Here is a 14,424-nt window from a genome sequence, read left to right on the forward strand (position 1 = left end):
AATTTAGCATGGCCAATCCACCTAACCTGCACTGTGAGAGGAAAGGAGTGTCCAGAGGAAACCAAGTATCCAGGAGATATGTTTTCAATTCCTGAAAGTACTCCAGGCCAATGCTGGACAATCCCGGAGGAGATGGCCAGGGCGTTGTGGAGATCGCACCATGCCTGCTGGCTCAGCATCCTCAGCCCAATCTTACCTGATTCCTCTCGGAGTCTTTATTGATGGGGTCCTCTGCTGCTAGGGCTACACTGCTGGCAGCGATCACCAACAGGATGCACATCTCAAAATAGCGCAGGTTGACGATGAAGTGACATGCCCTGCGTAGCCTGCCGGGTCAAAGAGAAAGGGACAGTTACTGCGGAAATTCCACATATTGAAACAGCCTCCCTCTCACAGCTGATGTGATGGTCTGCTCACCCAGTTTTAAACACGACTGAAACGCACCAGGCTGGTCTTTGGAATCTAAATCGGTGCGGTGGCTCCAGCTACCGCCCCCGCCCTCCCCCCCCCCCCCTTTCCGATTTCCACTTGTTGACAACTGCCTGCATGGTGCCCTATTTACAATATATATTAATGACTTGGTTGTGGGGATAGAAGGTACTATAGCCAAATTTGCAGATGACACTAAAATAGGTGGAAAAGCAAATTGTAATGAGGAAGTAAGAAATTTACAAATGGACATGGATAGGTTAGGTGAGGTGAGTGGGTCAAAATTTGGCACATGGAGTTTAATGTGGATAAGTATGAGGTTATCCATTTTTGTCAGAGGAGTAAAAAGGCAACTTATTACCTAAATGGAGAGAAACTTCAAAATGCTTTGGTGCACACGGATTTGAGTGTCCTCGTGCATGAATTGCAGAAAGTTAGCATGCAGGTCCAGCAGGTAATAAGGAAGGCAAATAGCATTTTGGCATTAATTGCTAATGGAATAGAGTATATTCTGGCAGCACGATAGCACAGTGGTTAGCACAGTTGCTTCACAGCTCCAGGGACCCAGGTTCGATTCCCGGCCGGTTCACTGTCTGCGTGGAGGCTGCACGTCCCCCCCGTGTCTGTGTGGGTTTCCTTCGGGTGCTTTGGTTTCCTCCCACAGTCCAACGATGTGCAGGTTAGGTGGATTGGCCATGGTAAATTGCCCTTAGTGTCCAAAAAAGTGAGGTGGGGTTGCAGGGATAAGGTGGAAGTGTGCGGTTAAGTAGGGTGCTCTTTCCAAGGGCCGGTGCAGACTCGATGGGTCGAATGGCCTCCTTCTGCACTGTAAATTCTATGATCTATGATAAAAGTAGGGAAGTATTGCTTCAACTGTACAAGACATTGGTGATACCACTCCTGGAGTAATGTGTACAGTTTTGGTCCCCTTACTTGAGGAAGGACATAAATCCATTAGAGGCAGTTCATAGAAGGTTCACTAGATTGATCCCAGGGATGAAGAACTTGTCTTATGAAGAGAGATTGAGCAGTTTAGGTCTACACTCCCTGGAGTTCAGAAGAATGACATGAGATCTGAATGAGGTATACAAGATGCTAAAGGGGATTGACAGGTTGACTTAGAGCAGATAAACACAAATTACTGCGGATGCTGGAATCTGAAACTAAAGAGAAAATGCTGGAAAATCTCAGTAGGTCTGGCAGCATCTGTAGGGAGAGAAAAGAGCTAACGTTTCGAGTCCGATGACTCTTTGTCAAAGCTTAGTTATCGGACTCGAAACGTTAGATCTTTTCTCTCCCTACAGATGCTGCCAGACCTGCTGAGATTTTCCAGCATTTTCTCTTTTGCGACGTAGAGCAGATGTTTCCCCTTGTTGGACATTCTAGAACAAGAGACCATAGTTTTAGGCTAAGGGGTGGCATGTTTAAAACAGAAATGAGGATGAATTACTTCACTCAAAAGGTCCTGAACCTGTGGAATGCTCTACCTCGGAAGGTAGTGTACGCCAGAACACTAAACAAATTTGAGGAAATGCATAGGTTTTTAATTAGTAGCGGGGTGAAGGGTTATAGAGAATGGACAGGAAAGTGGAGATGAGGCCGAGATGAGATAAACCAGGATCGTATTTGTAGTAGCACAGCACCTTTAATGGGGTGAGCTCCATAGACCATATGACCAACTCAAGGGCAATCGTGCAGGAGCACGCAAACCCCGGCCAATGGGGATTGGGCGGGGCCTTGGGAACAGGACCCCGGCAGTGTGGACTAGGGAGCTGAAAAGTAAAGACCTGTTTTATAATGGTCCGTCCCTGTTATCTATCTGCCTTTGCCTTTCATCAATAAATCCCTTTACTACTGGAACCTCCAGTGTATCTCTCGAGCCATCACATTGGCAATGAGGACTTTTTTTTCCAATCGCAGCCGCAGCCATCGTGAATTAAGGGGGGGAAAGGATCATTGGGAAATTAGATTCATTTTACCAAGAGGTTGAGTCATGGAGTCAGTACATCGAACAACTTGGTTTCTTCTTCATCGTAAATGAGATCACAGGAGAGGACAAGCAGAAGCAACTACTTGTGACAGTTGGCGGAGTGTGCTGGAAAAGGTGCCACGGAGCTTCAAAACGCAGCTGAAGGGGAGGTTAACCAAGTATGGGGTGGTATGGCTGCGAGGCCTGTGGTGGAATCAACAGGCTCTGAGTCAAACATGGTCCTCTGAACAGGACCGGAACCTATGGAGTGGGAAGGAATCGGGATATCAAAACGAATCAGAGGTGGACAGCCCCAGGAGACCTGCCATGTTCGGGAGTTTGTGTGTTTCCGTTGCAACCGAAGGGGGCACATTCAAGAATGTTGCCATGCGAAGCAAAATGGATCAATGCAAAAAGATAGCAGCAGCAGTCCACAATGCCACTGAACATAGCGGAGAAACGTTCTGGAGAAAAGAATTTGATGCATCGGTTGAATGCAGGTCAAGTGAATAAGGTAGTTCCGATTAAAATTGTCTTAAGGGTGAAGGCTGGACCCCTTAAAATGAAAGTTGACACCGAGCTTCGGTGGCCGTACTGGCTGAACAGACCTTTCAGTATCAATGGGCAGGAAAAGTTTCTAAGCTTAATGAGAAATACAGCCAGACTTTTGGAATGCACCGAGAGATTTTGAAGATCCTTGGAAAAGCCAATGCCCCCAGTGGCCTACAGATGGCAGGAGGCCAATCTACCTTTGGTCATCATGCAAGGACCCAGTCTGTTGGGAAGAGATTGGTTACAGAAGATTAGGCTCAACTGGCTGGAGATGGTCAAAATATCTGACGGGATCCTCCAAGATGTCTCGAGGAAGTATGAAGACGTCTTCCATGAAGCATGGGGCTGAATTAAGGGCGGTAAATCCAAGATACATGTCAATCCAGATTCCACACCCAAGTTCTTTATAGCCAGGCTAGTGCCATACGCAGTGCATCAGAAGGCTGAAGCAGAGCTAAAGAGATTGGAAGAACTGAGCTGGGTATAATCAAGCTGGTTCAGTTTTCAGAATGGGTTGTGCCGGTAGTCCCTGTCCTTAAACCTGATTGGTCAACAAGGATTTGTGGGGACTATAAGGTGACCAGAAATCAGGCTCCCCAGGTTGATCGCTATTCGATTCCTTGAATCAAGGACTTCTACATCAAGCTGGTGGGAGGCCTCACCTATTCAAAATTGGACCTGAATCACACCTACCTGCAACTAGAGTTGGATGAGGAATCTCAGATGTTTGCTACAATCAATACCCATGAAGGCCTCTTCCAGTATATCAGATTTCTGCTCAGCATTGCTTCAGCCTGCAATATCTCCAGCGCACGATGCAAAATCTCCTCCAGCGGATTCCTAAGGCGATGGTTTACTTTGATGTCGCGCTAGTCACCGGCGCTACTCTGAAGAACATGTGGTCAGCCTAGAGGAAATATTAAAGCAGTTTTGTGATGATGAGGTTCACCTAAAATCTACCTTCCAGGCCGCTGAAGTGACGTTCCTAGAATTTTCCGTCAATGCGACAGGGTTGGAAGAAAAGGGCAAGGCTACACAAGATCCTTCGGCGCTCAAAAGTGTCAGCGAGCTTAAATCCTTTCTTGGTATGGTCAATTACTATGGAAGGTAGATTTAGAATCTGACATTGGCACCACTTCAGCTACTTTTAAGGACAAATCAGCGGTGGCAATGGAAGGTACCTCAATAAGAAGCCTTTTGAATCGTAAAGTAAGAATTGCAATCTTCAAACCTCTTGGTGCATTTGATCCAGGAAAAACCAATAGTGCTGGCATGTGAACTGGCGCCTTATGGTGTAGGGGCTGATTTATGCCACAAAATGGTAGATGGTTTGAACACCCTATCGCCTTTGCCTGAAGGACCCTTTCTGAAGCAGAACCGAGGGGGAAGGCTTTGTGGGTATATTCGGTGTGAAGAAATTCCATCAATATGTGTATGGTCAACAGTTCGACATAGTGACAGACCACAAGCCACTGCTGGGCTTGTTAAGGGGAGTCACCCATACTGCCTGGGACTCAAATTGCTGATGCGGATGCATTAAGTCACCTGCCCCTACCCAAAAGCATTCCGCCACCACCAGTACCCTTGGCAAATGCAGCAATCTTTGTTGCCTTCCGCCATACTTCATCCTTGGGATTGGCCAGGTGGCCCGTGGACCAGGATCCACGTGGATTATGCTGGCCTGTTTTTAGGCAAGATGTATTTAGGTGTTGGTAGATGCCCACTCAAAGTGGTTAATTGTCCAGGAGATGGGGGCCACGGTCGCGGCTTTGCACCGTGTGTTTGACATTCACAAGCTTCCTGAGGTCATCGTTTTGGATAATGGCATCCCTTTCACCAGTGGTGATTTCCAGTCTTTTGTGGGGGCAAATGGTATACGACACACGAGAATAGTCCCTGATCACCCAGCACCAAACGGTCTGGCTGAGCGGGCCGTTCAAACTTTCAAGAACAGTCAGATAAGCCACTTCGCCAGAGATTGGCTAATTTTTTGCTGTTGTACAACTTAACTCCTCATTCAACCACAGGGATCACACCAGTTGAGTTGCTCAAGGGCCGTCGGTTGAGAATCAAATTGGACCTTGTATTTCCAAATTTAGTGGCGTGAGGGCACGTCAGGCCTCCCAGAAGAATCAGTGGTCAGAGCAGAGAGAGGACAGGTCGTTCCATGTGGGAGATGTGGTTCTTGTCTGTAATTTCGCAGCAGGTTCGTCGTTTTTAGAAGGACGGGTTGTGACCCTGTCGGGGCTGGTGTCTTACATGGTCAATGTTAATCAGAATTCCGTTAAGAAGCACATTGACCACCTGAGGAGTCAAGGGGCGGTGATCCTCAAGGTGGAGTCAAGGATTCCAGCGAGCACCATGAATGCTCCTGTAACTCGTTCCAATCAAGGGGAGTCAGGGGTTCGCACATCTGTTCAACCAGCTTCGTCTGTCAAGGACGGCGGGGCTAGTTCACTCATTGTGGATGCGGTTCTGCCTGAGGTGGCACCAACTGTAAACCACCTGATTGACCAAAGGGGTTCTGAGCGTGTGGCTGGGCTTCAGAGGTCCTGGATGACCTGGAGGGCTCCAGGCCAATTGACTTTTTGATGGACTCTCTCTCCTTCGTTGTCCCTGTTAACAATTATGACTTTTGTACATAGTTATGGGGAAGTGCATTATGGCACTTAAGGGTGGAGAGATGTGGTAGCATGGCCCCTTTAAGGAGGTGAGCTCCATTGATCAGGTGCCCAGCTCAGGGCCAATTGCGCTGGAGCACGCAAATGGAAAGTTTGCGCAGGACCCAGGGCAACGTGGACCAGGGAGATAAATAATAAACATCTTGCCTGGCCTGGAGGGTGTTAGCTATGTGGAGAGGCTGAATAGACTCGGATTGTTTTCATTACAAAGATGGAGGTTGAGGGGTGACTTGGTAGAGGTCTACAAGATTATGGGGGACATGGATAGAGTGGAGGGGAAGGCACTCTTTCCCAGGGTGGAGGGATCAGTCACCAAGGGGCATAGATTTAAGGTTCATGGGGCAAAGTTTAAAGGAGATGTGCGAGACAGGCGTTTTTACGCAGAGGGTGGTGAGTGCCTGGAAAGCGTTGCCAGGGGAGGTTGTGGAAGCAGATACATTACCGGCTTTCAAAGGGTATCTTGACAAACACATGGATAGGATACAGCACAAGGAAGTGCTGAGGGTTTTGGCAAAGGTTGGTATCATGACCGGTACAGACTTTGAGGGCCGAAGGGCCTGTTCCTGTACTGTATTGTTCTTTGTTGTTCTTTGTATCTCTTGTATTGTGTTCTGTGCTGGTTCCCTAACTGTCTTTGCCTTATGTCAATAAACCCCTTTGTTTACTACTGTAAGCCTCCAGAGTATGTCTCGAGCCATCACAATATTGAATGGCGGAGCAGGCTCAAGGAGCTAAATTGCCTACTCCTGTTCCTAGTTCTTATGTACTTATGTTCTAATGCCCACTCCCTCACGGGATTAATCCGGTTGGGGTAAATAAAATTACAGCAAATAAACTCCTGTTACTCTCAGAGGATGTGTGTGATGAGACCGTATGGAACAGGAGGGGGTAACTCCTCTACTCCCTCCACCCCCATTAGCCAGATGGGCCATTCAATTAGATCTATATCGTCACACCATTCATCTGCCTTAGTTCTAGAACCGTCAATATCCTTAACCAAGAGAAATCTATCAATCTCAGTTTGGAAATGTTCAGTTGACTCTGCTTTTTGGGATTGACTATTTAAGATTTCCACTCCCCTTTTTGTGTAGAAGTGCTTCTGACATCATCTGTAAAGGGTCTAGCTCTAATTTTAAGGATTTGTGCATGATCACTAGGGGCTGGTTTAGCACAGTGGGCTAAATAGCTGGCTTGCAATGCAGAACTAATGCCAGCAACGCAGGTTCAATTCCCGTACCAGCCTCCCCGAATAGGCGCCAGAATGTGGTGACTAGGGGCTTTTCACAGTAACTTCATTGAAGCCTACTTGTGACAATAAGTGCTTATTATTATTATTATTATTATTATTATTATTATTATTATTAACGGGCTTATTAAGTGCCCCCTGAGAGTGGGTGAACCTCCTGCAGTCTATTGTAGTCATCACGATGTAGACTTCAGGCCTTTACAAACAGGCAAACATTGGGATCGTCATCATGAGATAGAGCTGTCAGCACTCTGTGGAATCCAGGTAACTGACCAAAACAATCAACAGGAACTGGTGTCCCAAATTACCACAATGGTCAGATAATAACAAGATAGGTTTTGTGATGCTGGCTACTAACCTCATAATCTGGAGACCTGGACTAATGATCCAGATACATGGGTTCAAATCCCAGCTGGGGCTTCCAGTGAATTCAATATATCTGGAAGAAATAGTGATCACCCCACTTCCCCTACGGATTGTACTCCTGGGAACCTGCGGTGTTGGTGTTGGGGGGAGGGGCTTTCGGGTTGTGCATGCATGTGTGTGTGGCTACTCTCAGAGGATGTGTGTGATGAGACCGTATGGAACTGAAAGTAAGGATGTTTGGGGATGAGGGATGGGGAACATTTGTGCATCTGCCAGGGAGCTGGAATACTCACAGGAATGGGATGTTATCTCGCTGCTCTGTGTGCTCACTCCCCTCCCGCTCACTAGCAGCACTACCTCCTCAAGGGGATTGATCTCACACAGACATGTTTGCCCTACCCATGGTCTGTTTCTGCAAGAGTTTGTTCGGTGCTGTCTTGTCCAGGAGGATACAGAGTAACCATTGGGTATTGACAACTGTGTCCATAGAATCCCTACAGTGCAGAAGGAGGCCATTCGGCTCATTGAATCTGCACTGGCCCTCCGAAAGAGCACTCGACCTAGTTTCAATTCCCCGCCCTATCCACATAACCCCATCCATCCTGCACATCTTTGGACTGTGGGAGGAAACCGGAGCATCCGGAGGAAATCCACACAGGCACAGGGAGAATGCGCAAACTCCACACAGTCACCCAAGGCCGGAATCCAACCTGGATCCCTGGGACAGTGAGGCAGCAGTGCTAACCACTGTGCCACTGTGCTGCCCCGATGTCACCGTGTTGCAAGATGCCTCATATTTTCTTTTCATTCATTCCTGGGATGTGGACATGGCTGGTTAAACCAGCATTTATTGCCCATTTATTGCCCATCCTTAATTGCCCTTGAGAAAGTGGTGGTGAGCTGCTTTCTTGAACTGCTGCAGTCCATGTGGTGTCGGTACACAGTGCTGTCAGGGGAGGAATTCCAGGATTTGTGAAGTTCTAGAATTTCAGGACTGTGAAGGAACGGCGATATAGTTTCAGGTGGCTTGGGAGGGCAACTTGCAGATGGTGGTGTTCCCATGTATCTGATGCCCTTATCCTTCCAGGTGGTAGAGACTGTTGCTTTGGAAGGGGTTTCAAAGAATCTTGGCAAATTGCTTGTAATGACCTCCAATTGGCATTATTGGTTGGCCAATTGGAGTATGAGCTCCCTCAATGATAGCTCATTGAGGGGGCCCATATAAGCACCTGTGTAGGCTTTGTGAGGCAGTCATAAGTTGACTGGAATGCTAGCAGCACTGTTTGGAGCTGCTCTTGTATATAGTTATTGCAAATAAATACTGGAGTAGTGATGGCACCCCTGCCTCCTGTGGATTATTACAGTGGCGACGAGGTAAACAAAGAACCTTGCAGAGACCAGCTGCCGCACTCGGAAGGTAAGCCTTGCTATTTCAAAAATGCCGTTTTGTGGGAGGTTAGATGCATTCGACCCGACTATTGAGGACTGGTCCCAGTATTTGTAGAGAATGTGTTACTTCTTCCAGGCCAATGAGATAATGACGGACGAAAGGAAACGGGTTATCCTGCTGTCGGCGTGCGGACCCTCAGCCTTTGCCATTATACGTAGTCTAACTTATCCTGATACGCCGGACACGATACCTTTCCAAGAATTAACAAAATTGGTGGAAGAGCACTATGACCCAAAACCACCCCTCATTTTGCGTAGGTACAAATTCTACACAACGAAGCGGGAAGACAAAGAGTCGGTCACAAATTTCTTGACCCGCCTGAGAAGGCTGGTGGAAAAATCTGAGTTCAGCCCAATGCTAAATGAAATGCTTCGGGACCGGTTAGTGTGTGGCATAAACAACCTCACAATACAGAAGCGCCTGTTGGCGGAAACGCAGCGAGACTGCAGGTGGGCGTTACAGCTTACACTGTCCCTAGAAAAGGCAGCAAGTGGTGCGCAGGAACTACAGGGCACGCCAAAGGAGGCAGATACATGTGAGAGGGACTACCACAACGGGTCCAGCTACCAGATAGCCACCCTCAGGAAAGACCTGAGGAATAGAGGGCCAAAGGAAAACCCTAGAACTGCCCCCAAGTCTGCTAGGACTAACTGGAGACAGAGGGAACTACTGGCTGAGGCTCCCCCCAACAGAGAAGGACCGTTTCTGGCACTAGACACAGTGGGGTAATAGTGACAGAAACCCTAGAAGGAGGTGGCAAAAGAGGAATAGCAGGTGGGGATGCAGGGAAGTACAAAACCTAGATGCCCCATCCTCCTCCGAAGGGGAACAGTTATATAATATTGCGACGAAGAACGCAGAACCTATTAAGATTACCCCACAGGTGAACGGTCGGCCGACAATAATGGAAATAGACACGGGGGCAGCCGTATCAGTAATGGGAGTGGCAGCATTTTTAAAAATCGAAGATGGACTCCAGCCACTAACCCTAACAAAAACATTGACAAAACTTAAAACCTACACGGGGAACCCCTGGAAGTTCTAGGCACGACTCCGGTACCCGTGGAATATGACAAACAATTGTTCAGATTACCGTTGACGATAGTAGAGGGCTCCGGACTGAACTTAATAGGATGGAACTGGCTGAAAGACCTAATATTAGATTGGATGAATATTTTCCAGAGTGGAAGCGGGCAGTTGAGTGGGGTACTCCAAAAATACCCGGAGGTCTTCCAAGAAGGTTTGGGGAACATCATAGGCGCTAAACCAACTTTGCACGTGGACCCAGAAGCCCTTCCAAAATTTTGTACGGCCAAGCCGGTACCTTTTGCATTAAGGAAGAAAGTAGATGTCGAAATAGGAAGGTTACGGCGTGACGGCATTCAGACCAGTACAGTTCGCAGAATGGGCAGCGCCGGTGGTACCAATTTTGAAGCCAGACGACTCGATACGTCTCTGTGGCGATTTCAAACAGACGTTAAACAAATAAGCACTGCTGGACAAATACCCGATCCTGAAAATAGACGACCTATATGCCAAATTGGCAGGTGGGCTTTTGTTCATGAAACTGGACATGAGCCACGCCTACCAGAAGTTAAAACTGGACAAGGACTCCCAGAAGTTCGCTACAATCAACACCCTGAAGTGTCTTTTTCGTTATACTAGGCTACCTTTTGGAGTGTCATCAGCCTGCGCTATATTCCAGCGTACGATGGAAAATATTCTGCAGGGACTACTGCAGGTAGCGATTTATTTGGATGATGTCTTAATCACGGGTAGGACAAACAGGGAACACTTAAGGAACCTGGAGGAAGTGCTCAGGCGTTTCGCAAAAGCAGGCGTACGGCTGAAAAGATAAAAATGTGTTTTTCTGGCCCCACCAGTGACGTACCTGGGATATAAAGTAGACGAGTCGGGCTTACACCCATTGGAAGACCGAGTGTAGGCAATAAAAGAAGCCCCAGCTCCCACCACTGTCCTGGAGCTACGATCATTTCTAGGGTTGGTAACCTATTATGGCAAATTTATTGAAAATAGGGCGTCCATCCGAGAACCCCTCCACCAGCTACTAAAAAACGGACAAGAATGGAAATGGTCCGCCCGCCAAAACAGGACATTAAGGAACAGCTGTCATCCAAAATGTCCTAGAGCCTTATGACCCGAGGGAAGGAGTTGGTGGTCACGTGTGACGCATCACCTTACGGGGTAGGAGCCGTCTTAGCCCATAGGGGAAGGAATGGGAAAGAACGGCCAATAGCCTATGCTTCGAGGACCTTGGCGATGGCTGACAGAAAGTACGCCCAAATCGAGAAGAAAGGACTGGCGGTGATATTTGCAGTAAAATAATATCACCAGTATCTGTACGGGCGGAAATTCACCATAGTGACGGACCATAAGCCGTTTTCGGGTTATTAAAAGAAGACAAATCAATACCCCCCGCTTGCATCAGCTAGAGTCCAACGCTGGGCATTGCTACTGGCGGCGTATAGATACGTTCTGGAGCACAGACCGGGAACGTGAGTAGCAAATGCAGATGCTTTGAGCAGACTTCCCCTCCCAGACAACCCGCCGCTGATACCGAAAGTAGAGGAGACAGTAATGACTCTAAATTATTTGGACACCCTACCAGTGGACGCACAACATATTTGGTTGTGGACGCAAAAAGACCCAGTTTTAGCCAAGATGAAGCATTTACTGCTAACAGGGGAACTGGAGAGACCAGTGGAGCCCCAGATGCACCCATACTGGAGCAGAAGGGACCAAATAACCGTAGAAGACGGTATCCTATTATGGAGAGCCCGGGTAATAGTTCCTGCTCAGGGCCGTGTGGGCAATCTTAACCGAGTTACATCACGGACACCCAGGGGTGTCTAAAATGAATGCTAGCTCGAAACTCGAAACTATGTTTGGTGGCCAGGATTGGACACAGACATAGCAGCCTTGGTATGTCGGTGCCAGGAGTGGCAACAGGGGCAAAGAGTGCCACCAGCTGCGCCATTGCACCCGTGGGAATGGCCAGGCAGACCGTGGACCCGCCTGCATATTGACCATGCCAGCCCTTTCATGGGCTCAATGTTTTTGGTGATAGTGGATGCCCACTCCAAATGGTTGGATGTCCACCGGGTAAACGCACAGCATCGACAATTGAAAAGCTCAGGGCCTCGTTTGCAACACATGGACTTCCGGAGGTATTGGTGTCGGACAACGGAACGGCATTCACAAGTGAGGAATTTGGAAAATTCCTAAAGGGAAACGGAGTCCGCCACATCAAAACAGCCCCTTACCATCCAGCATCCAACGGCCTGGCAGAGAGAGCGGTCCAGACACTAAAAGCGGGACTCGAGAAGCAGCCGGCAGCGTCAATGGACACAAAGCTCTCCCGCTGGCTGTTTGATTACAGGACCACACCGGATTCCACAACGGGCATACCGCCAGCTGAACTCTTAAATGGGAAGGCAGCTGCGAACGAGGCGGAGTCTCCTTTTCCCAAATTTAATGGGGCAAGTGGAGAAACAACAACAGAGGTCCAATGCAGGGGGTATGATAATAGTCGGCAGCAGAGACATTTCCAGGTGGGGGCACCGGTTTGGGTCAAAAAATTATGGGAATGGACCAACGTGGGTCAAAGACACGGTAGAGTCCCAAACAGGGCACATATCCAATGAAGTTGCGATAGGAGGTAAGGTGCTGAAGAAACACCTAGACCAAATAAGGGCAGCGGAACCACACCTGGAGGCAGGCGAAGCAGGACCGTCTCAAGCTGGGATAGCCCAGACAGAAAAGATCCCCAGCCCCGAGCAATGTCTCCAGACCCCGTCATCCAGTCGTCGGAGATGGACACGTTCGACGAGGCCACTGCGACACCTCTCCCCGAGGAGGAGGAAGAACCACTTCCAAGGAGGTCGTCCAGGAAAAGACGGGCACCTATACGGTACACCCCACCCATGTCGGAGAACGACCCGGCAGACGACACCGAGGTGACAGACCTGGACACGAGGAGCAGGAAGAAGCTCGGAGGAATGCCAGCTGGCAGGAATTCCTCGGACCTTGGTTGGGGGGGAGGGATGTAATGACCTCCAATTGGCATTATTGGTTGGCCAATTGGAGTATGAGCTCCCTCAATGATAGCTCGTTGAGGGGGCCCATATAAGCACCTTTGTGAGGCAGTCGGAGGTTGACTGGAATGCTAGCAGCACTGTTTGGAGCTGCTCTTGTATATAGTTATTGCAAATAATTACTGGAGTAGTGACCAGTTTGTCAGTGGTGGAGGAAGTGCATGTTTAAGTTGATCAAGTGGGCTACTTTGTCCTGGATGGTATCAAGCTCATGAGTTGTTGCAGCTGCACTCAATCAGGCAAGTGAAGAGCATTCCATCATGCTCCTGACTTGTGCCTTTATAGATGATGGACAGGCTTTAGGGAGTCAGGAGACGAGTTGCCCTCCACAGAGTTCGCAGCCTCTGAGCTGCTCTTGTAGCTACAGTATTTATATGGCTGTCCCAGTACAGTTTCTGGTCAATGGCAACCCCAGGTGTTGATAATGGAGGATTCAGCGATGGTAATGACATTGAAAGGGGCAGTGGTTAGATTTCTCTCTTGTTGGAAATGGTCATTATCATGCACTTGTGTGGTGTTAATGTTACTTGCTACTTGTCCGCCCAAATCTGAATGTTGTCCAGGTCTTGCTGCATGTGGGTATGAATTACTTTATTCCCTGATGATTTGTGAATACAAAGAACAAAGAAATGTACAGCACAGGAACAGGCCCTTCGGCCCTCCAAGCCCGTGCCGACCATACTGCCCGACTAAACTACAATCTTCTACACTTCCTGGGTCCATATCCTTCTATTCCCATCCTATTCATATATTTGTCAAGATGCCCCTTAAATGTCCCTATCGTCCCTGCTTCCACTACCTCCTCCGGTAGTGAGTTCCAGGCACCCACTACCCTCTGCGTAAAAAAACTTGCCTCGTACATCTACTCTAAACCTTGCCCCTCTCACCTTAAACCTATGCCCCCTAGTAATTGACCCCTCTACCCTGGGGAAAAGCCTCTGACTATCCACTCTGTCTATGCCCCTCATAATTTTGTATACCTCTATCAGGTCGCCCCTCAACCTCCATCGTTCCAGTGAGAACAAAACGAGTTTATTCAATCGCTCCTCATAGCTTATGCCCTCCATACCAGGCAACATTCTGGTAAATCTCTTCTGCACCCTCTCTAAAGCCTCCACATCCTTCTGGTAGTGTGGCGACCAGAATTGAACACTATACTCCAAGTGTGGCCTAACTAAGGTTCTATACAGCTGCAACATGACTTGCCAATTCTTATACTCAATGCCCCGGCCAATGAAGGCAAGCATGCCGTATGCTTTCTTGACTATCTTCTCCACCTGTGTTGCCCCTTTCAATGACCTGTGGACCTGTACTCCTAGATCTCTTTGACTTTCAATACTCTTGAGGGTTCTACCATTCACTGTATATTCCCTACCTGCATTAGCCCTTCCAAAATGCATTACCTCACATTTGTCCGGATTAAACTCCATCTGCCATCTCTCCGCCCAAGTCTCCAGACAATCTAAATCCTGCTGTATCCTCAGACAGTCCTCATCGCTATCCGCAATTCCACCAACCTTTGTGTCGTCTGCAAACTTACTAATCAGACCAGTTACATTTTCCTCCAAATCATTTATATATACTACAAACAGCAAAGGTCCCAACACTGATCCCTG

General features: G+C 48.2%; 1 protein-coding gene across 1 annotated transcript in view; it reads right to left on the minus strand.

Annotated features, from left to right (window-relative positions):
- The window catches only part of LOC140426708 (probable voltage-dependent R-type calcium channel subunit alpha-1E), a 1,526,345-nt gene that overhangs the window by 294,939 nt on the left and 1,216,982 nt on the right, over positions 1-14,424 (minus strand). The window contains exon 24 of the mRNA XM_072511794.1: positions 197-326. Coding sequence (XP_072367895.1) covers positions 197-326 — 130 coding nt within the window. The remainder of the gene's footprint in view (positions 1-196; positions 327-14,424) is intronic.

The sequence above is a fragment of the Scyliorhinus torazame genome, chromosome 7, assembly GCF_047496885.1.
Source record: "Scyliorhinus torazame isolate Kashiwa2021f chromosome 7, sScyTor2.1, whole genome shotgun sequence".
NCBI lineage: Eukaryota > Metazoa > Chordata > Chondrichthyes > Carcharhiniformes > Scyliorhinidae > Scyliorhinus > Scyliorhinus torazame.